The sequence below is a fragment of the Pongo abelii genome, chromosome 18 (assembly GCF_028885655.2).
Source record: "Pongo abelii isolate AG06213 chromosome 18, NHGRI_mPonAbe1-v2.0_pri, whole genome shotgun sequence".
Lineage (NCBI taxonomy): Eukaryota > Metazoa > Chordata > Mammalia > Primates > Hominidae > Pongo > Pongo abelii.
This window is the reverse complement of record NC_072003.2, coordinates 84,227,204-84,253,288: the sequence shown is the minus strand read 5'-3', so window position 1 is coordinate 84,253,288 and position 26,085 is coordinate 84,227,204. Positions and strand designations below refer to the sequence as shown.

Genomic DNA, 26,085 nt, shown 5'->3' with positions numbered 1-26,085 from the left:
CGATGACCCTGGCTTCCTCTCCTTACGCATGTTGCAGGCACACTAGGCCTCGGGCTTTACCGCAACCTTTTCATTGCATTCTAACAGGGGGCCTCTGAAGTAGACCCTTCTTATCTCCATTTCACAGGCAAGCAAATCAAGGCTTGAAGAAGCAATGCCATTTTCCCTGGGTCCCACAGCCAGCCAGTCGCAGAACCAGGATTTGAACCCAGGTCTTCAGGACCTTGGAGCCTGAGCTGTCTCCATGTACACAGTTATGTGTGGGCCACAGCAGGTAATAATCAGATGCTATTCCTAGGCCAGCAGCTAGAAATCAATTATCTGTGTGGCGTTGGATTGGCGCTCTGAATGCTGGTCCTGGCATGGCAGTGTGAACCTAGGCACACAGTTACCCTCTCTGAGCCTCACTGTCCTCATCTGTAATGTGGGTATGTCCACAGCCCTCACTGTGAGCAGTAATGGGGAGGGGAAGCCTACGAGGTGCCCAGCCCAGGGCCTGGCTGCAGTCAGGTAGGCTTTATCCACGTCAGCCACACTCAGGCCTGCAAAGAAAAGCAGACGAGGGCCCCTGCAGGGGATTTTAGATTCTCACTGGCCACCCGCAGGGCAACACTGCAAGAAGGGCCCTGAGATGAATGGGTGCCGCATTTCAGTTGGAAGATAGAAAGTGCCGGAGATGGGCTTGGCGCAGTGGCTCACGCCTGTAATCTCAGCACTTTGGGAGGCTGAGGCGGGCAGATCACTTAAGGTCAGGAGTTGGAGACCAGCCTGCCTAACATGGTGAAACCCTGTCTCTACTAAAGATACAAAAATTAGCCAGGCCTGGACAAAGTAAGACTCTGTCTCAAAAAAAAAAAAAAAAAAAAGAAAGAAAGAAAAGAAAAGAAAGTGCCAGAGATGGATGGTGGGGATGGTTGCACAACAGTGTGAATGTACCTAATGCCAAAGAACTGCACACTTAAAAATGGTTACAGTGGTCAATTTTATAGTCCGTATACTTTACTACAATGAGAGGAAATTGACAAGAGACGTCTTCAGCTTGCCCAGCCCTGCTCACCTCCCAGCACAGCCCATCCTGAATCAGCGGGGCCTGAGCAGGGGTCTGGGCAGAGACTCTGAAGACAGGCTGGCCTCAGGAACACACATGACTCCTGGGGAGAGAACTCCATGAACAGAGCAAGCGTGTCCTTTCTCCTCTGTGGAGGAACAGACGCCAGGCAGCCCTGGCACAGCTGGCAGCTGACACTGCACTTCCTCCCTGGAGTCCTCCCGACAGATGCTCCAGCTTTAAGCAGGCAGAGGCTGGCCTCCTGCCCTCTGCACACCCAGCCCTGGGCACACAGCAGATGCTCAGGGAAGACAGTCCTGTCTTAGCCCTGGGACCCCCCAGCAGGGAGTACCTGCCCAACACAACCGCATGCCTCGCTTCCCTCTCTCCCCGTGTCCCAGCAAGACTCCTCAACAGCCAAGGAGCAACAAACCTTGAGTTTTGGAGAGGTTAAGTAGCATGCCTGAGGTCACACAACCAGGAAGCCTTTCACAACCCCCTCTTGTCTGGCTACTAAGGGGGCTCTTCCTGCCTTGCATACTGTAACCAAGTGCCAGACCCATCCCACTAAAATAATAAGTTACTAAAATATGCTAATGCAATATGCTGACTGTGTGATATACTAAATGATAACAGCATCATTCACATTTACTTAGAACTGATTATGCATTATCTCATCGCCTCCTCCAAACAACCCTACGAGAAAGGGTTTCTTGTTCCCATCGTGCAGGTGAGGAAATATAAACAGAAAGGCTAAGCAATCTGCCCGAAGTCACAAAGCTGGCCAGTGACCGAGCTGGCTGGAGGCAAGCTGGCTGGCTCCAGAGCCTGTCCACTCATAAAACCTCAGAACGGGCTGCTCAACTCTTTGGGGTTTTAGAATCCACCTTTCAGTGCTAAAGCTATTTCAAAGGACTGTGGCTTGAAGCCACAGCAGGCAGGTTTGAGCAAGAAGCCACGTTTCCAAGACGCTTTCTCAAATCTGCATTGCTTGTTTGGGTGTGAACCAGAGCAGAGGGGCAATGCAGTGCAGTGCTGAGGGCGCCAGGCTGAGTAGCAGGGGCCCTGCCTTCCCTTCCTTTCAGCCTCCCTGCTCTGAGGTAGCCTCAGTAGCATCCATGAAGGCTCAGCCTCCCCAGCAGGCCGGCCTTTTAGACCAAAGGACCCAGATCCCAGCTCCAATCCTGAAACATCACCAACTAAACAAACAGCAAAACATGAAAGGCCAGCTCTGGGCTGCCCGGGCGGCCTGACTTTCCCTGCTGCAAAGAAGCTCCTTTCACTGGCGCTAAGTCTTGCATGAAACCGGGAGGACGGCACAGTGCAGGGACAAGAAGACCAACATGAACCCAGCCTGCTCCAGACTGGGAGGCGGGAAGCATCTGGGATCCTGGGAGTCGCAGCTCAGTCAAGCTCTGGTCCCAGATGCTGACAACCTCTCCAGAGAGACGTGGGGCCTCCTTGCCCCATGAGGACCAAGGCCAAGCCACCAGGGATGCACGGATGGGACATTCAGTGGGTCTCAACGTTCCCATGGCCCCTTTCCTTTCATTTCTCATAAAGCAACTCTCCCAACAGCATGTTCCAACAAGCCCCCTCTGCTCTCAGAAATTGGGGGTGAAAAAGAAAAACTTAGGTTGGGCACAGTGGCTCATGCCTGTAATCCCAGCACTTTGGGAGGCTGAGGTCAGGAATTCAAGACCAGCCTGGCTAATGTGGTGAAACCCTGCCTCTACTAAAAATGCAAAAATTAGCCGGGTGTGGTGGTGTGCACCTGTCGTCCCAGCTACTCAGGAGGCTGAGGCAGGAGAGTCGCTTGAACCGGGAAGTGGAGGTTGCAGTGAGCCGAGATCGCACCACTGCACTCCAGCCTGGGCGACAGTGCTAGAATCTGTCTCAAAAAAAAATAAGAAAGGAAGGAAGGAGGGAGGGAGGGAGGGAGGGAGGGAAGGAGGGAAGGCAGGCAGGCAGGCAGGCAGGGAGGGAGGGAGGAAGGCTAACTGACTTGGAAGAGGAGGGGAGCGTGGCATGAGGGAAAGCAGTGACTCTGAGGGAAGGCTTGCAGGTCTTCCAGCCTCTGCTCTGCCCCTTCAGAAACAGCCCCCGGGCAGGGTTGCTCTGCTTCCAGGAGCCTTTCTCACGGTGTGGTGCGTCCAGAGCTTGGAGAAAGACAGAAAGCCCAGCCAGTAAGCCAGTGTAGCCCTGACCCATGGGCAACGCCTCCCAGGTCTCCGGAACAGCTCTTTGTTCTTCACTCCCCCGCCTCCCGCCCAAATACCGCCCTGTCACTCCTCACCTGCCCGTCACCTGCTGACTGAGCCAACTCCCAGCAGCCTCCCTGCTTCCTGCTGGGCCCTCCAATCCCCAACACCACACAGTAGCAAAAGTGTTTCACGGCCAGGTGCAGTGGCTCACGCCTGTAATCCCAGCACTTTGGGAGGCCGAAGTGGGTGGATCACCTGAGGCCAGGAATTTGAGACCAGCCTAGCCAACATGGCAAACCCCGTCTCTACTAAAAATACAAAAATTAGCTGGGCATGGTGGTGGGCACCTATAATCCCAGCTACTTGGGAGGCCGAGACAGGAGAATCACTTGAACCCAGTGGTCGGGGGTTGCAGTGAGCCGAGATCACGCCACTGCTGCTCCAGCCTAGGGGACAGAGCGAGACTCTGTCTCAAAAAAAAAAAAAAAAAAAAAAAAGTGCTTCACAGTCATAAATGTATCCTCTCCCGCAAAAAACCCTGTTTCTTTTTTTTTCTTTTTCACCCCCATTTCAGCAATACCAAAACCCTATTCCTCATAGAATAAAAGGCAGGCTCTTCACTTAGCCTCAAAGCCCTGCGTGATTTGCCCCTTCTTGCCTCTCTGACTTCTTCCAATGGCCTCACTCCCTCAGAAATGAGCCATGGCCCCGCCGGCTTTTTGAGAGCTCCTCTGAGACCCGAAGCTTTTCTCCTGTTAAGGAAAGAGACTCACGAGGCGGTGGTGGGTTTCACACCTTCTGTTCCCTCTGCCCAGAACACCCTTCCCTGCATGCTTGCTTGCTCAACCATGCTCACTCTTCAGGTCTTAACTGAGTTGGCTCCTCCGCAGAGTGGGTCACCCTTACTCCTCCATCTCAGTCAGGTTTCTCCCACCCCTAACGTTCTTTCTTGCAGCTCCCCGTATTTCTTCATCTAACTCTGCCCAACTCATAATCATGCCTCTTCCTGGAATCCAGGACAGTGCCTGGCATGTCGAAGGTGCTCCACAAATATTTCCTGGCTACACTAGTCCAGAGGTGCCCTGTGGATGGGGACCTCATCTGCTTTGTCCACCTCTATAGCAAAAATCTCACGGGGTGCTGGGCACACGGGAGGCACTCAAAAATACATAGAATTCACCAGCTGATTAAATCTCAGGTGTGTGGAAGGCAGAGAAGCAGAGCCTGCCTCCTACCCACACATTCAATAAATATGTATAGGCTGGGCATGGTGGCTCATGCCTGTAATCCCAGCACTGTCGGAGGCTGAGGTGGGTGGATCACTTGAGGTCAGAAGTTTGTGACCAGCCCGGCCAACGTGATGAAACCCTGTCTCTAATAAAAATACAAAAAATTAGCCTGGCGTGGTGGTGCATGCCTGTAATCCCAGCTACTCAGGAGGCTGAGTCAGGAGAATCACTTAAACCCGGGAGCCGGAGGTTGCAGTGAGCCGAGATGGCACCATTGCACTCCAGCTTGGACGACAGGGCAAGACTCTGTCTCAAAAACAAACAAACAAACAAAAACAATAAATATGTATTAGCACCTTCTATGTGCAGGTTTTGGGGACAGACAGGGTGGCTTTGAATCCCAGCTTCACCATTTGTACATTTATAGCTGTGTGGTTTGTACAAGTCCTTTAAAGATGAACCTCTCTGAGCCTCAGTTTTCTCTTTTGCAAATTGGTGCTAATACTTTCTATTTTCCAGGATTACTGTCAGGATTAAAGAGGACACAATTCGCGTGGCACGTAATAGCCACTCAACCCTCATGCCACGACCCTCCATGGCAGCTTTGTGGGGGAGACACGGGTCATCACCCAGGCCAGCTCAGCCTGTGGCAAAGGAACGTGACCACAGCTTTAAAGACACAGATGAGACGGCAGCGTGTCTCTCAGAGCAATCACAGCAGGGACCCATGGGTGTATTCCAAAGACATGATGATGCCTGTACCTCCAAAGTGGCAAAGACTCACTCTGGGGGAGACGTGGATTTTTTTTTTTTTTTTTTTTTTTGAGACAGGGTCTTGCTCTGTCACCCAGGCTGGAGTGCAGTGGCGCAGTCTCAGCTCACTGCAGCCTCGACCTCCCGGGCTCAAGTGATCCTCCTTCCTCAGCTCCCACCCCCCACCTCCACCTCCACCTCAGTCCCACCGCAGCTGGGACTACAGGTGCTCACCATCATGCCCAGCTAACTTTTGGATTTTTTTGTAGAGACGGGGTTTTACCATGTTACCCAGGCTGGGACGTGGGTTTGTTTAAAAAGCCATTCATAGCTGATGGATGGACAAGGTGGAGGCTCCTGGTTGGTGGACAACGAGCGACCCTAGAAGACTATGGTCCATTTCCCTGTAGTTCTGGAAAACCAGCCAGGAAGGAAGTTTCCACACTGGAGCTTGGGGTCAAATAGCAGCATCCCCCAACCACACCTGGGACACCCATCACAAGCACCCAGGAGGGCTGACCTTGGCTGCCTTCTGTCACCGTTAGCTCCTTTCCCAGTTAGCAAAGACTAGGGGTCAGGGAGGCAGGGTCAGTCTGCGCCAGGCCCTTCACAGCCTCAATTTATCTCACAGTCATGGCAATCACGCGAGGAAGGACTCTCAAAGTGGAAAGTGAGGCTCACACTGGCTAAGGAGAAGTCAGGGTCGTGCAGCTAGCGTGTGGCAGAGCTGAGATCAGCATCAGCAAAGCCCAGCCCTGGGCCCCTCCCCACTCTGCCTCCAGGTGGGAAGGGCTGAGAGCTGTGTTCCCAGTGGAGCTACCAAGAGTGACATGAAGGCAACGAGGCAGGCTCTGCACAGGGAACCCACAGGTGTTGTTTTGGCAGAATGTTAAGAACAGAGCCAGAGCCAGACATGGTGGCTCATGCCTATAATCCCAGCACTTTGAGAGGCTGAGGCAGGAGGATTGCTTGAGCCTAGGAGTTCAAGACCAGCCTGGGCAACATAGCAAGACCCCCATCTCCACAAAATATTTAAAATCTAGCTGGGCACCATGGTGCATGCCTGTAGTTCCAGCTACTTGGGAGGCTGAAGCAGGATCGCTTAACCCCGGGAGTCTAAGGTTTCAGGGCATGACGATTGCGCCATTGCACTCCAGCCTTGGTGGCAGAGTGAGACCCTGTCTCAAAACAAACAGACAAAACAGAACAGAGCTGGGATCCACCCCTGCCAGAGGAGACCCTGAGCCAGCCATCACACGCACTGGCTGGGGAACAGAGCAGGCTGGTGGCCCAGGCCCCACCCCCGGTGCCAGCCTCTGTGGCCAGAGCCGGCGCTCACCATGTACTCCATGTTGGATGCCTGAGGCTGCACCTGGCCCCGAAGCTTGTTGTGCAGCATGAGGATCTCCTCCTTGTCCTCCCTGGGGATGGCTCGGCGGACCCGGGAGTGAGACTCGTTGTGCTGGTATTTGCTGAGCAGCTCCTCTAAGAGAGTGACGTTGGGCAGGAGGTAGCCTTGGGATCCGCAGACCAGGAACAGCAGCCCCAAGGGGATGACACCGCCCAGGACACAGCTCATGGCTTCACTCCTGCAGCAACTATGGGACTCACAGGGCAGCCTGGGCTCCTGGGGCAGCGCTGGGCGTTTGAGCTCTGAAAGGAAGCAGAGGGCGATGGGAGAAGCTGCATTAGTAGGAGCCGGTCACAGCGCTGGCTCGAGCAGCGAACTCAGCACCCAGGACTCTCTCCATTTTACGGATGTGGAAACTGAGGCCCACAGAAGCTAAACAAGCAAGGTCCCACAGACAGGAAGTGGTGGAGCTGGGATTTACGCCAAGGGCTTCCAGCAAGATGAACTGTCGGGATTCCAAAGAGGATAACCTAGAAGAGTTCCTCCTGGACTCAAGTTTTCCTTGAGCGAGTCCCTGCATTTTCTAATTATGAGTCAGCATCTCTTATTCATTCAGGACTCAGGTAATCTCTGGCACAAATTAGCTTCTATCTACTGTCCCAAGGGGATCGCTAAAGTCATTTCCCATCACCAAAGGATGCTCCGTGGACCAACGTTGAGAGCAAACTTCTAGTCCCTGTGAAGTCAGACTCAGTTTACCAATAGTGGTTGGCATATGGCTCCTCTTATCACGGCCCTCGCCCCGGGCCCCACCCGCACATCTGTCGCACGCTAAGACACAGCTGCCCAGAACCAAGTCCAGCCAAGGCCTCAGCCTTTTGTTCCCTCAGAAAACCCTTCATCAGCACCTACACAGGCCGGTCGTTTATGTTATTCTCAATCACCGTGACAACCCAGGAGGTCAGGCTGTTCTCATCCCCATTTTACAGATAAGAAAGCTGTGGCTGGCCGGGCATGGTGACTCACACCTGTAATCCCAGCACTTTGGGAGGCCGAGGCAGGCGGATCACGAGGTCAGGAGATCGAGACCATCCTGGCTAACATGGTGAAACCCCATCTCTACTAAAAAATACAAAAAATTACCCGGGCGTGGTGCTGTGTGCCTGTAGTCCCAGCTACTTGGGAGGCTGAGGCAGGAGAATGGCATGAACCCGGGAGGTGGAGCTTGCAGTGAGCCGAGATTGCGCCACTGCACTCCAGCCTGGGCGACAGAGCAAGACTCCATCTCAAAAAAAAAAAAAAAAAAGAAAGAAAGCTGTGGCTTAGTGTGGCAACAAGACAAGCCCAGGGCCGGCCTCCTGGTAAGCAGAGATGCTGAGATTTGAAATGATGATTACAAAGACCCAGAATTTTCCAGCAAGTTACCTTGGCTCCTCTGTCCCTGGGGGCCAACTACCTCCCCTCCATTATAGGGTCACAAACTGCAGACCTTCTCCTCCCTGGCCATCTGAAAAATGTATGTTATTGGCCCAAGAAGACAAGGAAGGGCTTGAATGAGTGCGTCCACGCACACCCCTCCTCTCTGCTTTCCTCCCAGGGGAGAGTCGGGGCCACCCAGTCACCTCCATCAAGCACCTTATTTTGTGCTGGACTCTGAGTTGGAGACTGGGGATGCGAAGATGAAGAGGACTCTGTCCCTGGCCTCAAGGAGCTCACAGTTAGGTTGGGGAGATGGAGGAGGAAACCCGCAGTCCCCACATAGCAGGACAAGGCTGACTGTAAAGACAGTGCCAGGCCCTCGGGGGCTGGAGGAAGCAGCTCTGTCTGGAGGGTTGGGTGGTGGCCGTGCCTCAAGCTGACCCGTTGGAACTCCATGGGGCTGAGTTCTTCGCATGAGTCCTCCCTGGTCTTCACCCCCATAGCACCAACCAGGTGTTTGGTGTTTATCAGTCAAGTTGGCTGGGACAGTGGCAGTGCAAGGTGGGCGTCCTCGGGTGGGGCTGGAGTGGGGAGATGTAGATCAAAGCCTGGAGGGGATGGAGGCCAAGACGGGCATCCCAGGAAGCAGAAACGTTGGCAACACGCGACACAGGCTGAGCCAAAGAGCTATGGGAACGCTGTGGTACCCATTCCTGACCCCTGGAAACTCTCCAGGGTCCTGACTGAGCCTGCGCCTCAGACAAAAATAACCCCATGCGGAGAGGAGAGGCTTGGCTTGCTTTGTAGCGGGCCAGATGGGCTGCCCTTCTCCGAAGCCAAGCCTGGGGCCGCGCAGGGAGGACCTCTGCGTGCTTACTCGTCCCGCTGAGAAGCAGACCAAGAATGCAGAACTTCTCAGGATCCCTGATCTCTCTCTCAGGTTAGTCACACCACCATATATGAGCATTTCCAGCTGCAGGCGGCCAGGCTCAAAGAAGAGACGCCAGAAAACTCTGACGCTGGGCTGAGGTTGAGAGTGCGGTAATCGGCGTCACGGGGTGTCCTCCTGGTGTCATGATGATGCTCTGCTGATTTGCATGTACATAATGAGGTATCTTGGGGATAAGACCCAATCTAAACACAAAAGTTGTTTATGTTTGAGATACACCTTATACATGTAGCCTGAAAGTAATTTTATCCAACACGTTAAAATAATTTTGTGCATGGAACAAAGTTTTCACTGTGTTTTGACTGCAACCCATCACATGAGGTCAGGTGTGGAATTTTCCACATGTGGCTTCAGGGCAGTGCTCAAAAAGTTTTGAATTTTGAAGCATTTCAGATTTGGGATTGTCAGATTAGGGAGGGTCAACCTGTGCTTAACAAAATAAAACAAAATGCCAAAGCGAGAAAACAGGAAGAGACAAATGCTGTTTCTAAATGAGTCCTCTGGCATGTCTTCCTGAGCCAGCGTGAGCTATCCCAGGAGATCTGACTGGCCGCCTTTGTTCTGAATGTTAAAGGAACTTCCACAGCTTAGAGGCTGGTCCTTCTCGAAGGATTCCAAAGAGAAGTTATGAAGACTCAGGTGGAGCTTTAGAGTTGGGAGAACCATGGGGTTTAGTGAAACCTCCACATTGGAAGAGAACAGAAGGAAAAGGGGAGAGAAATGGGAGGGTTTCTCCAAGTGCCCTCACGTGCACCACAAAAGCCGCCAGCCTGGGAAACACAGGCCTGCCATGCTGGGTGGCGTGCCAGTACTGTTGGGTCTGAAAGTGGTTGGGTTTGACTTCAGCCCAGAGGGCCTGGGGGAGGGGGGCGGTCCCTGCTTGGGAGGGGATAAGGCTCCTCCAGATCTGGATGGCTCCTGCTACATTTGGGCTGCAGGAGAACACAGAAGATTTTAAGCAGAAAAGTAACCACAGGCCGGGCATGGTGGCCCACGTCTGTAATCCCAGCACTTTGGGAGGCCGAGGCAGGTGGATCACCTGAGAAGTTCGACACCAGCCTGGCCAACACGGAGAAACCCCGTCTCTACTAAAAATACAAAATTAGTTGGGCGTGGTGGCGCATGCCTGTAATCTCAGCTACTTGGGAGGCCGAGGCAGGAGAATTGCTTGAACCTGGGAGGTGGAGGTTACAGTGAGCCGAGATCATGCCATTGCACTCTAGCCTGGGTGACAAGAGCAAAACTTCAACTCAAAAAATTTAAAAAAAGAAAAGTAACCATAAAAGGGCCAGCACCTCATTCCAGTTTGTACCCCCAGAGCCCAGTGCTGGGTGCACAGGAACAAGCACACAGCTATGGGTTGAGCTGGGTTTCCCCAAACTCACACATTGGAGCCCTAATGTCCAGGACCTCCAAATGCGATGTATTTGGAGACGGGGCCGTTGCGGAGGTGATTAAGGTAATGTGAGGCCATGAGGTTGGGCCCTAACCAAGCTGACTGGTGTCCTTAACTAGAAGAGTTTAGGACTGAGACACACAGAGGACGACCACGTGAGGACACAGGGAGAAGACACCGTCTGCCAGCCACAGAGAGACTCCAGAAGAAACCAGCCCGGCCAGCACCTTGATCTTAGACTTCTGGCCTCCAGACCTGTGGGAATCTAAATTCCTGTTGTTTAAGCTTGTGGTCCTTTGCTGTAGCCGGCTTAACAGACCAACACACATCAGATAACACATGGGTGGACAGGACTGTTTCCAAATATGCCCCTGGCTATTGTAAAGAGGAGACACGAAGGAGGCAGACAGGCAAGTTAGGAGGCCGAGGCCAGGGTCCTGGCTGGAACCTGGTTGGTGCCATCTGCCAAAGCCACGAACCAATTGGCCGAGGCCCAGTTCACAGGGGCAGTGCCCGGCAGCCCTGGCCCACACTGCCCATTCTACTCTCACTTCTGAGACAGCTCGGTTGGAACCAGGACCGAAGCCCTGCCACCCCTTTTCCACTGACAATGAAAACACACGAACTTTTTCCAAATGGGATGGACCTCCAAGTGGTCCTGCGCTTGCCAACGTCAAGAAGGGGCTCACGCCAGCGACCCTGAGGGCGAAGGGGGCCACCGGGGAAGACCTGCCCTGCGCCAGTCGCGGTGTGAGCGCCTGACCTCCGTGACCTCCTCTCACCCTCCCGACTTTCCAGAGTCTGGGATCCATCACTCCCACTCTACAGATGAGGAGGCTGAGGTCCATGGAATTTAAGGAACCTGTGCAGGGAGAGCAGCAAGTCTGGAGCTGGAACGCAGCTCTTCTAACCTCGAGGCCCAGGTGTGCCCTTGGCTTAGTGCCCTGCTTCCTCCCCCGGAGTGGGCTTCCCTCTGGATTTGAAAATCCCAAGCACCCCCACCAACCCATGCGGGGGAAAGGGGGCTCCCAAACCAAACAACTGAATCTTGCCCTAAAGTTCTCTTCCACCCTCTTCTGCCTCCTGGGAAGGTTGCTGGGCTGGGGGAGTCAGGGCACGGGCCTCCCAGGTCACGTGGTGCCTCTGTTGATGAGAAGGCACCAATGTGTCACCCCCATGGGAGACGAAGGAGACCCTCGCATCATGGCGACATTCCACCAACACAAACACGCCGCCCCACCACCATCGGTGCTGCCCACTCGCCTTTGACCCAGATATGATGAGCTGACCTCTGACCTATGACCTCTGGCAGACGGATGCCCCCTGCAGAGTGCCCTCCTAGCGTCCTGGAAGAGCTCACGCTTTGGTGGCTGACCCGAGTGCACTTCGGTACCCGGGGAGTGAGGCTCCACTCCCACTCTAACTCTGCTCTTTACCCCTGATGCTCCCAGGCAGGGCCGGGTGCATGTGTCACTCCTAGAGAGATGCCCCTGCATCCTGTCCACTCAGCCACTCATTGATAATGAAATATCACTGGGGACCGCGGGACAACACAGCGGAAATGCTCTCTGGAAGATTTTGTTCTCTTCTGCCAGAGTTGCAAAACTGAGCCCGTAAGACCACAAGTAAGATAACGGCTCCAAGACCTCATGAAAACACACCAGATTTCAGCACACAGCAGAGGCTGGGAGGGGAACGGACAGAGCTTTCAGGTCCCAGGGTCAACGGTGAGACCCACGGCTGGCGAATCAAAGTGACGGGAGCCACATTTCTCCCGCACTTCCCAGAGCTTTGAGATGCATTTGGACTCTAGCAGGGAGGCAGCTGTTTTCAGCCCCATTTTACAGAAAGTGCAACTGAGTCCAGGAGACTGGCATTTAGGAGACTGTGTGGCTAGTTTAAAGTGGAACCAGGACTTGAACTCAAACTTGCCAAAAGTTTGGGGGACTTTCAACACAGCTTGTTTGCACTATGAGCTCTCCAACTGCACCCCTCTACCCTGGCCAAGGCATTGTGGACATTTAGGGGATCACCAAACCATGTGTCCAAGTTTAGCGAGGGGTCTCCCCAATGGTTATCTCTTGGGTGCCATCGTACTCAACACTCAGAAGTGAGTGAGGGAGAAGGAGCTGGGCTGAAGCTCATTGCGTCATTGGCCTGGGCTGCAAGTGCCTTGTGTTTAGGAGAATCTGCCAGAAAGATGAATCTCGGGACTTAGCCTGTCAGCCGTCAGCTCCCAGCCTGTGCCAAGCTCCCTGCTTTTGCACATGCTGTTCCCACAGCTCATCCCATGACCCCGACGTGCCCCGCTTCACTGGCCCAGGCCGGGGAGATGAATTCCTGCTCATTGCTAAGACTCAGCCCCAGGATCACGGCTTCCTAGAAACCTCCAGTGTAATCACACCGCAGACCTGTGGGTCTCGTTCACCGCCGAAGCGTTGATGTCTAAGTCAGTGTTTGATAAATATTTACGGGATGACTGTGTGGCCCCCTCCTCCTCCCAGCTAGATCAGAAAAGCCATATAAGGACTACGTCTGATTTGGGCTGCCTCTTTACTGACTGCAGCATGGGCTCTCAGGGAAGAGAGACCTGGGTTCGATTCTTGACCTTGCCCCTCACTGGCCCTTGGCCTAGCCCAAGGCTGTGTCATCTTGGATACAGCACTGAGCTTCTTGAGTTCACGTCTGTGAATGGAGGGGAGTGACAGGCCCTACGGCTGTGAGGAAGGAACAAAGTCCTGAACTTCAGTCCCCAGTCAGTGCACTGACTGTTACAATAAGGAAGCTGTGCCAGGGCCTCCAAAAATGCATCGTTTGAAGGGATTTTAGAAGGCTGGAGTTAATAATATGGAATGTTATGCAGACACAATTCTCTCCATATTATTTCAAAGCCCACGTTTGCCTTAACAAAATCCAATGTTTAAAAACCCGGCTGGACATGGTGGCTCACGCCCGTAATCCCAGAACTTTGGGAGGCCAAGGTGGGTGGATCACCTGAGGTCAGGAGTTCGAGAGCAGCCTGGCCAATGTGGTGAAACCCCATCTTCACTAAAAGTACAAAACTTAGCCAGGTGTGGTGGTGCATGTCTGTAGTTCTGGCTACTCAGGAGGTTGAGGTAGGAGAATCACTTGAATCTGGGAGGAGGAGGTTGCAGTGAGCTGAGATCGCGCCTCTGCACTCCAGCCTGGGTGACATGGCAGGGCTCAAAAAATAAAAAATTTAAAAATTTAAAAATTTAAAAAAATAAAAATCCTATTAGGCCAGGTGCAGTGACTCACATCTATAATCCCAGCACTTTGGGATGTTGAGGTGGGAGAATCGCTTGAGCTCAAGAGTTTGAGACCAGCCTGGGCAACATGGTGAGATCCTGTCTCTACTAAAAATAATAATAATAAAAAAATCAGCCAAGCATGGTGCCACATGCCTGTAGTCCTAGCTGCTCGTGGAGAGGCTGAGATGGGAGGATCGCTTGAGCCTGGGAGATGGAGACTGTAGATCATGCTACTGCTTTCCAGCCTGGGCGACTCTATCTCAAAAAAAAAAAAAGGAAAAAAAATCAGTTAAATGTCCAATGCTTGGGGGATGGCAGGGGGACCCTCTACTGAATTTGAAACATATATTAGCTCAGTATATGCCTTGAGCATTGGCCATTTTTCCCCAGATGTCCAAGATGCCATGCGCCAGGTCTGGGGGATTCATGTCACCACCTGGCCAGGTGCCACCCAAGAAAATGTATTTGGTGATTCACGCTGAGGTTATCCTGTCAGATGTCATTTCTGTCATGGAGCTCTGTCCTCTTCCATGGCTGGGTCTCAACTGAGTTGACAGGCCCATGGGCACCCCCGGCCCTGGGCTCCCCACCCAGGATTGCAGCTGCTCTGACTCAGCCTCCCTTGCTGGACCCTGAGCTTCTCAAGGGCCAGAACAGTGGTGGGATGGTAAATCGTTCACCACCAGCTTCCAAAACGAAAACCAAGCAAAAACCAAACCAGCCTGCCTTGCAGTGTTTGCCAGTTCCCTCAGTGTAAATGCGCCCACCGTGGCCGACTTCAAGCAACCAGCGTGAAGTCACCGAGCATGGAGTTTCTGGAAAGAGATCCCCAGAAGCACATGGTCACGCAGCCTTTCCATCACGCAGATCCCATAGACACTGATAATCCCAAGGGCAGAGGCCACAGTAAAATGCAGGAAAAAAGTCAAAAGTGATAGGTTTTAAGTATTTATTACCTTCATTTTAAATATGACTTCTTTTTTTTTTGAGACAGAATCTCAGTCTGTAGCCCAGGCTGAGGCTAGAGTGCAATAGCATGATCTCAGCTCACTGCAACCTCCACCGCCTGGGTTCAAGCAATTCTCCTGTCTCAGCCTCCCGAGTAGCTGGGACTACAGGTGCACGCCACCACGCCTGGCTAATTTTTGTATTTTTAGTAGAGACAGGGTTTCCCATATTGGTCAGGCTGGTCTTGAACTCCTGACCTCAGGCAATCCACCCGCCTCGGCCTCCCAAAGTGCTGGGATTACAGGCGCGAGCCACCACGCCCGGAATATAACTTAACTGTAAGTTTTTATAATCTAACGTTTAATGCTGGTTGTGTTGAACTGGTTCGCAGTCCATTTTTTATTGAATTTTATTTATTTATTTGTTCTGAGGCAGGGTCTCCCTATTACCCAGGCTAGAGTGCAGTGGTGCAATCACGTCTCACTGCAGCCTCAACCTCCCAGGCTCAAATGATCCTCCCACCTCAGCCTCCCAAGTCGCTGGGACTACAGGTGTGCAACACCAGGCACAGCTAATTCTGTATTTATAGTAGAAACGGGGTTTCACTATGTTGCCCAGGCCACCCTCAAACTCCCGAGCTTAAGTGATCCTCCCACCTCAGCCTCCCAAAGTGTTGGGATTACAGGTGTGAGCCACTATGCTGGTCCTGAAAATGGAACTATCAGCTCTCAAGAGCTGGTATGAGCCAGTCCAAGCTGGCTGCAGTTCACCATTGGCCGGCACTGAGCCTTGTTCAATCGACTTTATGCCCCCAGCAAATGTTCATCACCAAACCCAGGCCAACGCGGGATGAGGAAGGGGCTGCCGCAGGCATGGCCTGGGCCCTCTACCCCTGCACTGAACATTTCACGTGGTCCACAAACCGAGGAGGTCACTGTGACAATAGCCCTATTTTAGAGATGAGGAAACTGAGGCTTCAAAAAGATAAGCAACTTGCCTGTGGTCACACAGAAGGCCTGAGGACAATGTCCATTCATTCCCCACGCCCTGGTCACTTACCAGTCCTGCCTCGTCCACGCAGCGACTCTCCTAAACATCAGGGCAGTTCTGACCTGCGGCCCCGCACCGCTCAGCTGAGACCCATGGTCCACACGAGAGCAGCTGACCCCAGAAGCCTGGGGGGGGGTCGGGGTGTTCTCTAGGCTCTACTCTTCCTCACGAGTATCAAAGGAGAACTCAGATCTGAGCAAGAGGCCAAGGGCAGATCAGAGTCATACCCACAAACCACCCAGAAATTCCAGGAATGAAGCGGTGGCTGGAAGGAGGGGTACTCCACTCCCCCCGCCTGTGTCTCTGGCAGATCCCTTGACTGAGCAGAACATCCCGTTAGAGCGCCTGGGTAAGCACCACACGGTGAGTGGGGGCCCTCTCTCCCCTACTCACTGCAGCCTGGCGGTTTTCCTTAAACCCTTCTTGGCAGGATTAAAGCCAGACCCAAGGGAGGCCACAGTCCAGCTCCAGCTCCTTCCCTTGCTGCTGCCTGCACTGTGCTGAATTCCCCATCTCCCCAGGACAGCCAACAGTCCACTGCTAAAGGCGACACCAGCCCCACAAGGCACCTTCTCTCCTCCTGTCCCCTCAACAAAAGATAATATTCTTTTTTTTTTTTCTTTTTGAGACGGAGTCTCGTTCTGTCCCCAGGATGGAGTACAGTGGTACGATCTCGGCTCACTGCAACCTCTGCCTCCTCGGTTTAAGCGATTCTTCTGCCTTAGCCTCCTGAGTAGCTGGGACTACGGGCACGCACCACCACGTCCAGCTAATTAACAAAAGATATATTCTTATGGGATTTCTGAGACAATATGTCTGGATGCTTAATTGAGCAAAAAAACTATACAATGCTTTTCGTTGTTTACATACTCTGCTAAGAATATACAAAATTCTGGACAAAAAGAAAATAGTCATTCAACAAACTCTTATTTAATCTACTATGTGCAAAAAAAAAAAAAAAAAAAAAAACCAACAACTGAAAAGCAGGTGCATTCAATGCAAGCCAAGGTGATATATAAGAAAAGCCACTTTTAAGGGACAGGTAATAAATTAATACATTCTTTAAAACCCCAGGACATAACTCCTGGGGCACCTTTCTCCCTTCTTGAAGATGTGTGGATGTTTCCCTGGAAACAATGTTCCCAGCAAAGCTTTAAAAGATAAACAGCAGGAGCCCTCCCTCTCCAAAGGGAAAGGAATTACGGACTCCCAGAAGGCAATGCGGAAAGGCATAGAGAAGAATGGGCAGCTCTGGGTTCGAATTCCGCCTCCACTGCATGGAGCTGGGCATGCCTCAACTTCCTCAAGCCTCTAATTCCCCACTCATGCATGAGGCCCTGAGTTTCTTCCATGGCTAGGGGAGGAAGGGTGCTATGATTACCCAGGATCATGTTTATAAAGGGCCCAGTGGCAGAATCCCAGGAACTTAATGGTGTTTAATGATGTTTCTTTCCCTTCTCCTCCTGAGTAAATTCAGGGCCCCAGATCATCTCTGTGCCAGGCTCCAGGGCTGGCAGCCCAGGCCAGTCTCCCTGCCTGAGAAGTGTGATTCACTGACAGGTGGCATCCGCAAAGATGAGTCGAGAGCCGGCTGCGGAACCTCCACAGCTCTCTGCAGGTGAAAATTCCAGGAGTCCTTGGGATCTGCAAGTGAACAAGATGGAATCTGCCCTCGGGACTGGGAGGAGACAGAGAGTAAACGGGCAGTGCACAGGTAAATACAGAAGGTGTGAGCAGGACAGCCCGGGGACACAGATGGTGAAGATGAACAGAGGAGGGGGGCAGAACAACTCTGGTTGGGGTAGACAGCAAGGTCCTGCTGAGCGCTTAAAGAAAGGGCACTGTAGGCCCGGTGCGGTGGCTCGCACCTGTAATCCCAGCACTTTGGGAGGCCGAGATGGGCAGATCACCTGAGGTCAGGAGTTCGAGACCAGCCTGGCCAACATGGTGAAACCCTGTCTCTACTAAAAATATAAGAATTAGCTGGGCGTGGTGGCACACGCCTGTAGTCCCAGCTACTTGGGAGGCTGAGGCAGGAGAATCGCTTGAACCCGGGAGGTGAAGGTTGCAATGAGCCGAGATCGCACCACTGCTCTCCAGCCTGGACAACAGAGTGAGACTCCATCTCAGAAAAAAGAAAAAAAAAAGAAGGAAGAAAAAAGAAAGGGCACTGCAGGCAGCAGGAAGTACAAGGACAAAGGCTCAGAGGGGGTCCCAGTCGAGGCGTGACCGTGACCGAGGACAGGCGAAAAGCCCGTGAAGCTGGGGAGGAATGGGGTCAGGAGGCAGCCAGAGCCAGGTGGTGACGGGCCTTGAAGGCCACGGTGAGGATCCTTGGTTTTGCTCTAAATGCGAAGAGGGCCCTCGAGGGAAGGAAGTCAGGGCAGTGACAGGGTCTGATTTGTGTCGCGAAAGCCTTGCAACACACAACAGCACAGACAAACCCCGCAGACACGGTGCTCAACCAACAAAAGGGGCCAGACTCCAGTGATTCAACACGCATGGTTTCATTTAGGTCAAGTCCAAACCAGGCGAACCCAGCCTGTGCCCTTAGAAGTCCGGAAATGACTACCCTTGGGGTGTGCGGGGCAGTGAGAGGGGTCTGGGGGGCTTCTGGCGGCCGGCCAGGCTCTGCTGTGACCGGGGCTGCTCTGCCGGCACAGAGACGGCCGTGCCCTCTTCCCTGGTATGTTAAGCATCAACAAGAAATTAAAAAAAAAAAAATTGATATTGCTCTGAGCTCTGTTTGAAGACGGGATTAAGAGGGCAGGAGTGGTCCAAGGAGAGAGCACACCATTATGCAAGAGAAAATCCCGGGGCCTTTCCCTCAGGAGTCTCAGAACTGAAACAGGCCTGGGGCCCCGGCTCAGCAGCCTTCAAAGGGAACTGCGATGTGTCAGGCCCCAGATAAAATCCAGCTGGCGGCGGGGCCTCCCCCTTGGACCCACACACGACTCTCCCAGACAGGGCCCAGTTCATCCCAAGTCTGAGAGAGCACTTTGTCCTGCTGTGCCAAAGCCCAGCTGAAAATACCTTCTCAGTCCCAGGGCAGCCCCAGCCTCGCAGGTCCCGGGGAATAAACCGTTGTCTTCCCTCCCGGGGAGAACGGACTGGCTGTGTGGGCAGCAGGCCTGGGGCAGGAGGGAGAGATGGCAGGCAAGATGGACACACATCATAGAGGTGTCTTCAATGCCCCTGAGGAAACAGCTCACCCCTTCAGGGGATATAAATAAATGTGCGTTGCTGGCTCTTCCCAGGCACATAGGGGCATGAAACGTGCTCTGAAGGAAGGTGCCAGCATCCTCAGGACACTGACTCAGGCCCTGGAGCATCAAGGGCGTCACAGCCTCAGCACAGAGTGCCAAAGGGCTGAGTGTTCTTCTGGAAGAAAGCCTTCCAAATATGCCAACAACTTGTTCTTAAGGGGCCTTCCTGATTTTGGAGGGAGGTGGTCTTTCAGCTCCCAGGTCACTCGTGACTTCTTTCTGGTCACACCAGACCCTATAACCAGAACCGTCCACACAGCTCCACACCGACCCCAGTAACCAGCCCTCCATGTCCCACCTGTGTGCCAAGGCCCCAGGGCAAGCCTTCTTTAGCTTTCTAGGATAACAGGATGCTTTGTTACAACAGACTGCCAGCCCCACCCCATAGCTTCTGATCCAGGTCTCCAGGGAAGCCTGAAAATCTGCATTTCTCTGAGTCCTCAGGTGCTTCCAGGCCAAGAACCCACTTTTTTTTTTTTTTGAGACAGGGTCTCACTCTGTTGTTCAGGCTGGAATGCAGTGGCGTGAACACTGTTCACTGTAGCCTCAACCTCCTGGGCTCAAGTCTCCTACCTCCCAAGAAGCTGGAATTACAGGTGTGCACCACCATGCCTGGCTAATTTTTTTCTTCTTTTATTTTATGTATTTATGTATTTATTTATATTTATTTATTTATTTATTTGAGATGGAGTCTCGCTGTGTCACCCAGGCTGGAGTGCAGTGGTGTGATCTCGGCTCACTGCAGCCTCTGCCTCCCAGGCTCAAGCGATTCTCCTCCCTCAGCCTCCCAAGTAGCTGGGATTACAGGCGTGCACCACCACGCCTAGCTAATTTTTGTATTTCCAGTAGAAACAAGGTTTTGCCATGTTAGCCAGGCTGGTCTCGAACTCCTGACCTCAAGTGATCTGCCCACCTTGGCCTCCCAAAGTGCTGAGATTACAGGTGTGCACCACTGCGCTCAGCCTTTCTTCCTTTATTTTAGAAACATGGAGAGGACAAGACACATTGAGAGGACATCAGCTAATTTTTAAATTTTTTGTAGAGACAGCGTCTCACTATGTTGCACAAGCTGGACTCGAACTCCTGGGCTCAGGCAATCCTCCCGCCTCGACCTCCCAAAATGTTAAGGTTACAGGTGTGAGCCACGGCGCCTGGCTGCAGGCCCCCACTCTGAGAAGCACTTCTCTAAATTATAACAGCCTCTCAGTTCTCCTTCTTCCCCCACCTTGATCCAGCATTTCCCAAACCCTGTCCTTTGAATACCCCCCTTCCCAAGTTTTGCCCACCTTCCTACTGTGTACCAGTACTAGTACATATTTTGTTTTTGTTTTGAGATGGCATCTCGCTCTGTCACCCAGGCTGGAGTGCAGTGGCGCGATCTCGGCTCACTGCAACCTCCCCCTCCCGGCTTCAAGCAATTCTTCTGTCTCAGCCTCCTGAGTAGCTGGGACTACAGGTGCCTGCCACCATGCCTGGCTAATTTTTGTACTTTTAGTAGAGATGGGGTTTCACCTTGTTGGTCAGGCTGGTCTCAAACTCCTGACCTCAGGTGATCCACCGCCTCAGCCTCCCAAAGTGCTGGGATTACAGGTGTGAGCCACCATGCCTGGCCCCATATTTTGTATTTTTATTTAACTTGGCTTGTTTTTTGGGTTCCAAGAAATTTACTTTAAAAAGGTAACTTTCTATCACTCCCACTGCCAGAAAACCTGATCACTGGTGCTGTGAACAGACGGCAGGAGTGAAATTAAACGCAGTAAAAACAACACAGTTATTTCCTCCCAGCCAGGCACTGATACCAGCCAAAGGCTTTGTTGTAGAGGATGCTTGCTCTATGTTGTAAAAGGAGACCAGGGTGTGGGAGAGGTGTTAGGGACAATTCCACCTGTGATTTTCACCTTGCCATAAGCAGAAGGACCGAAAGAACAGAGAATGGAAAGAACAGTTCTTGGATTGGGGGGATTTGCTGCTGGATCTGTGCACGTGCTCAGTCACCTTGGGGACCACTAGGTATGGGCTCTGCACACTTTGGGGGACACAGTTCATTCTAGAGTGAGCTGTTCTCAAGTTCTCAATGCCACCGTGTTACTCTCTGTTCATCCTGATGGTGCCCACTAAGTGGTACAGCTTATCACAACACCTGCAGGGCAGACCTTTGCCGCCCTGAGCCTGGCTCGTAGACTACGGGCACACCAAACTTCCTGCCATTCTCCAAGAGTCCCAGGCCCTTCTCCACCTCCAGGCCTTTGCACACACATGGTGCCTCTGCTTGGGGCACCCTCGCCAGCTCCCCACCCACCCACTATCATCTTCCCCTGCTTGCAAAACCCTGCCTGTTTCCTCTAGGAGTTATCAGGCTCTTCTCAAGTCAGGCTCAGAAGATGCTAGCTCCATGCCAGCTTCCAGTCCTTAGAGGGGTCCAGTTGAGTCTTTTCCCTATTCAAAAAATATTTGGGGTAGGGTCAGTTTCAGCTCACTTGATTACAAGCAAAATGGGAAAATGACTTTTTTTCCTGGGATGTTGCCATTCTGTGCTAAAAATAAAACACGTTCCAGAAATTGGGATTGAAAATGTGGGATTTCATAATTTATAATTTTTAAAAAATAATGGTCCAGAAATTGCACAATCCTCATCAGGATGTTTTTTTTCCCTCTGACTCTGTTTTTGTCTAAGCTGACGCAGCACTCAAGACAATCAAAGATAAATCTCCCTCAGGCTGGACCGTGATGTCCTCGCAGCCTTGAAACAGGGGTCTTTGTCCAAGAGTACTTGTCATTGCACAGCCTGGGGCAGAAGGGAGGGCTCCCCCAGGGCAATGTCTCAGGATTCCCTGCCTGCTGCTGCTGTGACCCAGGTGGCATGCCAACACTGCCCACAAATGCCAAATGCCAGGGCTTCCCTGCACGCATGGAGAAGGCCAGCAACACATTCTGGAATCACATGACCTGAGTTGATGCTTCAAGAAGGAAGTCAAAAAAGAGGCCACAGTCTCCTCAATAAGTTAAACATAAAGTTACCATATGACCCAGCGATTCCCTCCCAGGTAAACACTCAAGAGATATGAAAACATCCGCCCTCAAAAAACCTGGTACGCAAATGTTCACAGCAGAAGCCTCCGTAAAAGCCAAAGGTGGAAACAGCCCAGACTTCCTTCAGTGGAAGAATGGATAGACAAAACGTGGTCTATTAATACAATGGAATATTACTCAGCCATAAAAAGGAATGAAGGTCTCATACACATCACAACATGGATGAACCTTGAAAACATGATGCTGAGTGAGAGGAGCCAGACACAAAAGGCCACACATTGTGTGATTCCATTTACATGAAATGTCCAGAATAAGCAAGTTTGTAGAGACAGAAAGGAGATGAGTGGCTGAAGGGAGGAGAATGGCGAATGATGCCTAATGGGCATGGGGTTTCCTTACGGGATGATGGAACGCTCTGGAATTAGTGGTGGTGGCTGCATAATACTGCAAATGCACTAAATGCCACTGAATTGTACACTTCAAAATGGGTTAAATGGTAAATTTTATGTTTATGTGTATTTTTACCACAATACATCTTTTCAGGAAAAAGAAAAACAGAACATGGCCCATCCTATTAACCACCACCCAGATCTGCCTGTCCCTTGCCTGTCCCAGAACTCAGCGTGCTCTATTTAAGACTTTACAAGGTGCTCTAGGTCCCCGTCCCTGGAAGGTCTGATCATCTCTTCCACTCAATGAACTGAAGACAAAGTGAAATATGCCCAGATTGACTTTTCCTTTCCTGACAAGCCATCAGCCCCTTTGAGTGATCCTGGGTTTGCACATCTGGGACTGATCAAAAACCAGTGCGTTTGCAAAAAAAGAAAAAAGAAAAAAAAAGAAAGAAAAAGCCTCCTGAGTCAGGCACAGGCAGACATGCAGGCACCTCCCACACACAGCAAATGACGCTGGTGACAGAGGAAAGAAAAGTTCCAGTTCCCACAGGCCAAAGAGGTCAGTGCCCTGCCTCCAAAAACTTTCTGACCTCCAAAGACGTCAGAGGGTCCTGCCTCCAAAAACTTTAAAATGCAACCTACAAAGGGCCACATACTTAACTTGGGGTCTTTTGAGGGATGAAGTGCAGAGGTTTCAAGAGACCTCGCAGTCTTCTTCCCTAGCTCAAGCCTTCCCAGTCAAGCCAACTCTCCTCTCAAGGCCAGAGGCAGGACTCAGAGCCAGCACTGATCTGCGTCCTGGGACGGGGCCCTCAGTACCTGTCAGCAATGTTGAGCCCAAGCCCAGGGTCAGTGGATCCCCTTCCAGCCTCACCCCAACTGGGACCAGGGACCCAGATCCCTGCCAACGTTAAAAAAAAAACCCCACATGGCACGAAAAGCCTCAACTAGTAGCAAGCTCTGCTGGGACAGTCATGTGGCTGGTCATTAGATGGGCACCTTCCCCCAGAATCTGGGGCAGGGCCCAGCCTGGACGGCAGCTCTACCCCACCCTGGCTGTGTCGTGTTGGGCACACACCTTAATAATTCTGAGCCTTGACTTACTCCTTGTAAAAAGTGCCCAGCTCATAGAGCAGGCAGTGAGCTCATCCGTGGAAACCCTGGGCATGTCTGGTCTGTACTAAGCATCATGTAAATGTCAGCTGCTTGTATTATTACAAATGGCATTATTCCTACTCTTACATCTTAAGAGACTCTGCAAAAATCAAAATCACCCTCTTCGTTTCTCCTTCCTGGGTACATTGTCCAGTGGTTTTACCTGGAGCCCCTCTAAGACAAAACATCACCTGTGTGAAAGTCAGGTTCATGGGTGGAGTTGGCAGTGGGCAGAGAAGTGTCTTAAAGAAAGCAGGGTCAAGAGTGCAGATAGGACCCACCTGGGGGTGACAGCATTCCATACCAGCTGGGGGATCTTAGGCAAGCACTTCACCTTGCTGAGCCTCAGTTTCCTCAGCTGTGAAGTGGGCATCAAGAGGCCTACTGCCCGGGGTGTTGCAGCGATGACAATACAAGTAAACTGCGTGGCACAGACCGCGTGCCTGCCGCACGGGCAACACAGTCCCACACCCACCCCCTTCTCCTGAGTGGAAACAGCCAGATCAGGGGCAGAAGCAGAAAATCAGGTGCGTACAACCCAAGGAGCCCTGGGACAGTCGACAGTCACAACTCATGGCCTCAGTCTACTGGAAAGGGCCACGCCCCGGTCCTGTTCTGCAGGCTCTCTTCACTGTCAGACACCAGACCCTGGATGGGGAAAGCAGGCTCACCCCATTCTACCAGGGCAAGGGGTCCAAAGGCTCAAAGGGGAAACTCACAACCCCACTCTGGGTTGCAAGGCAAGCTAGGCATTTGCACGGGTTCCCGGATGCTTCTCTCAGCCAGGGCAGCAACTCATATTTTGGCTGAGAGACGCCCAATTCAAGTTGGACTGCAATGAGCAGGCATCAGCAAAGTCCTCCCTGGCTTGTCCACCAGCCCAGCCTTAGCAAGGGAGGCCCTGGGTCTGCAGCACATGAGGGACTAGCCCCGGCTCTGTCCACATGGGATGAATGATCTCCCCCACACTCCAGAGTGAGCCCTCCGCTTCCAGGGTAACTCTCCCCACACAGGAGTTATGCAGGTGCCCGCTCTGGCTAAAGAAACCCAGAAACTTGTTCCCCCAAACTGCAGAACCCTGACATGGCCCCAAGTCTCTACACATCCATTTGAAGCTCTGGAGACAGACAGAGCTGGGTTCCAGCCCTGGCTCTGCCTGGACAACTTACTTCACCTCTCTGAGCCTCAGCATCTTCATCTGAAATATGGGAGGAAGGCTCCCTTGCAAATGAAATCATAGAGGGGCGTGGCCCTCTAAACTGCAGCTGAATGCACATGCCACTAGATCACCCTGGTCCTCCAGACATGAGTAGGACACATTCTAATGCCTGCCATATCCATGCCATCAGCTTTCCAGTTATTGACACCCACTACGAACACAGGAATGCAACAAATGCTAGTAACTGCACAAGGAAGGCAAGAGAGTAAACAGCCTCCAAGGAGCAGGATTCTGCGCTCAGATCGGCGTTGAATCCTGGCTCCTTGGAGTCCTGGCTGTGAGGTCCTGGGCAAATGAGTTGTCCTCGCTGAGCCTCAGTTTCTCCATCTGCAAAAGGGCATGTCGCAAAGCTGTGTTCCGCTATGCAAGCAGAGCACTCGGTGTGGTGCCCGCACACAGTCAGCCCTGCGAGGTGGCATCTGTTCCAGTTATTCCAGCTTCTCGGGAGGGTGACAGTTTGCAAAAGGGAGAGGCACGGAAGTCACACTTACCTCCGCAGGGCTCCAATCACCAGCTCGCTGGCGTCTCCTGCGTCGAGCAGACGCTGTAGCAGCGGCGACAGCGCGGGCACAGCAGGCACAGCGGGCACAGCGAGCAGACAGCTCAATGGGAGCAGCTGGAGATGCCCTGCGATGAGAGTGGGTGCCGGGACTCGGCGCACCGCCTCTTGTAGGCTACCGGGAGCCCGGAGGCCACGCCCCCAGATGGCTGGCGGCGCTGGTAGGACCGAGCATCACCGACCCCGCCCCCGGCCCCGCCCCGCAGGCTCAGCGGGCTGAAGGAGGCGGGGGGCAGCTGAGGCGCGGGCGCCGGGTGGGCGAGGAAGGCGGGGCCACTGGCCTCCAGGGCCGGCTAGGGACAAGGAGACGCTTAGCTTCCTCGCCACTGGCCACACAAGTATAGTTTTCATTGAGCGCTTACTATGCGCCTGGCGCGGTGCCAAGCGCTTTCCACAAGGGGCTTGCAAATTTACCAAACTCCAGCTCTCTGCAGCTCAAATGGAAAACAGGAATAAGGAGGCGACCTCCCAGGATTTTAGCAAATGAGATCCGCAAGGGCTGGGCGCTGTGAACTGTGGCGCGGTGCAGAGTACACAGTTACTGAGTCGACTCCCACCCTCTACAAGTGCTTAGAAAACTTAGGCACACTTTTCCCAATTTGCAGACGAAGAAAGGGAGACTTGTTACCGGATGGGGGCGCTAGCGCGGGGATCCAGGCTCCGCGCTTTACCTTCAATGACCCTAGGACGCGTTCCCAGGAATCCAGGGAGGTGGAAATCACCCCATTTCACAGATCCAGTAGCTGAGGCTTGGAGAAGAGCGTGCCCCAAGTCCCGTAGCTAGGAGCAGTGCAGCATGTTCATATGTCTTTTGCCCGGAGGCATTTAGCATGCTTAACCTG

General features: G+C 52.6%; 1 protein-coding gene across 4 annotated transcripts in view; it reads right to left on the bottom strand.

Moving 5' to 3' along the window:
• Window positions 1–25,378, bottom strand: part of CRISPLD2 (cysteine rich secretory protein LCCL domain containing 2) — a 90,578-nt gene extending 65,200 nt beyond the window's left edge. Inside the window, exons 1-2 of one of the 4 annotated variants that reach the window (XM_024233527.3) lie at window positions 25,176–25,378; window positions 6,574–6,887 (exon numbers count right to left, since the gene is read on the bottom strand). In XM_024233527.3, the coding sequence (XP_024089295.2) occupies window positions 6,574–6,813 (240 nt within the window). In that variant the 5' untranslated portion in view covers window positions 6,814–6,887; window positions 25,176–25,378. Of the gene's footprint in view, window positions 1–6,573; window positions 6,888–15,628; window positions 15,821–25,175 lie in introns of those variants that run through there. The other 3 variants (XM_024233528.3, XM_063717388.1, XM_063717389.1) reach the window with 3 other exon arrangements.
• Window positions 25,379–26,085: the final 707 nt, after the last annotated feature.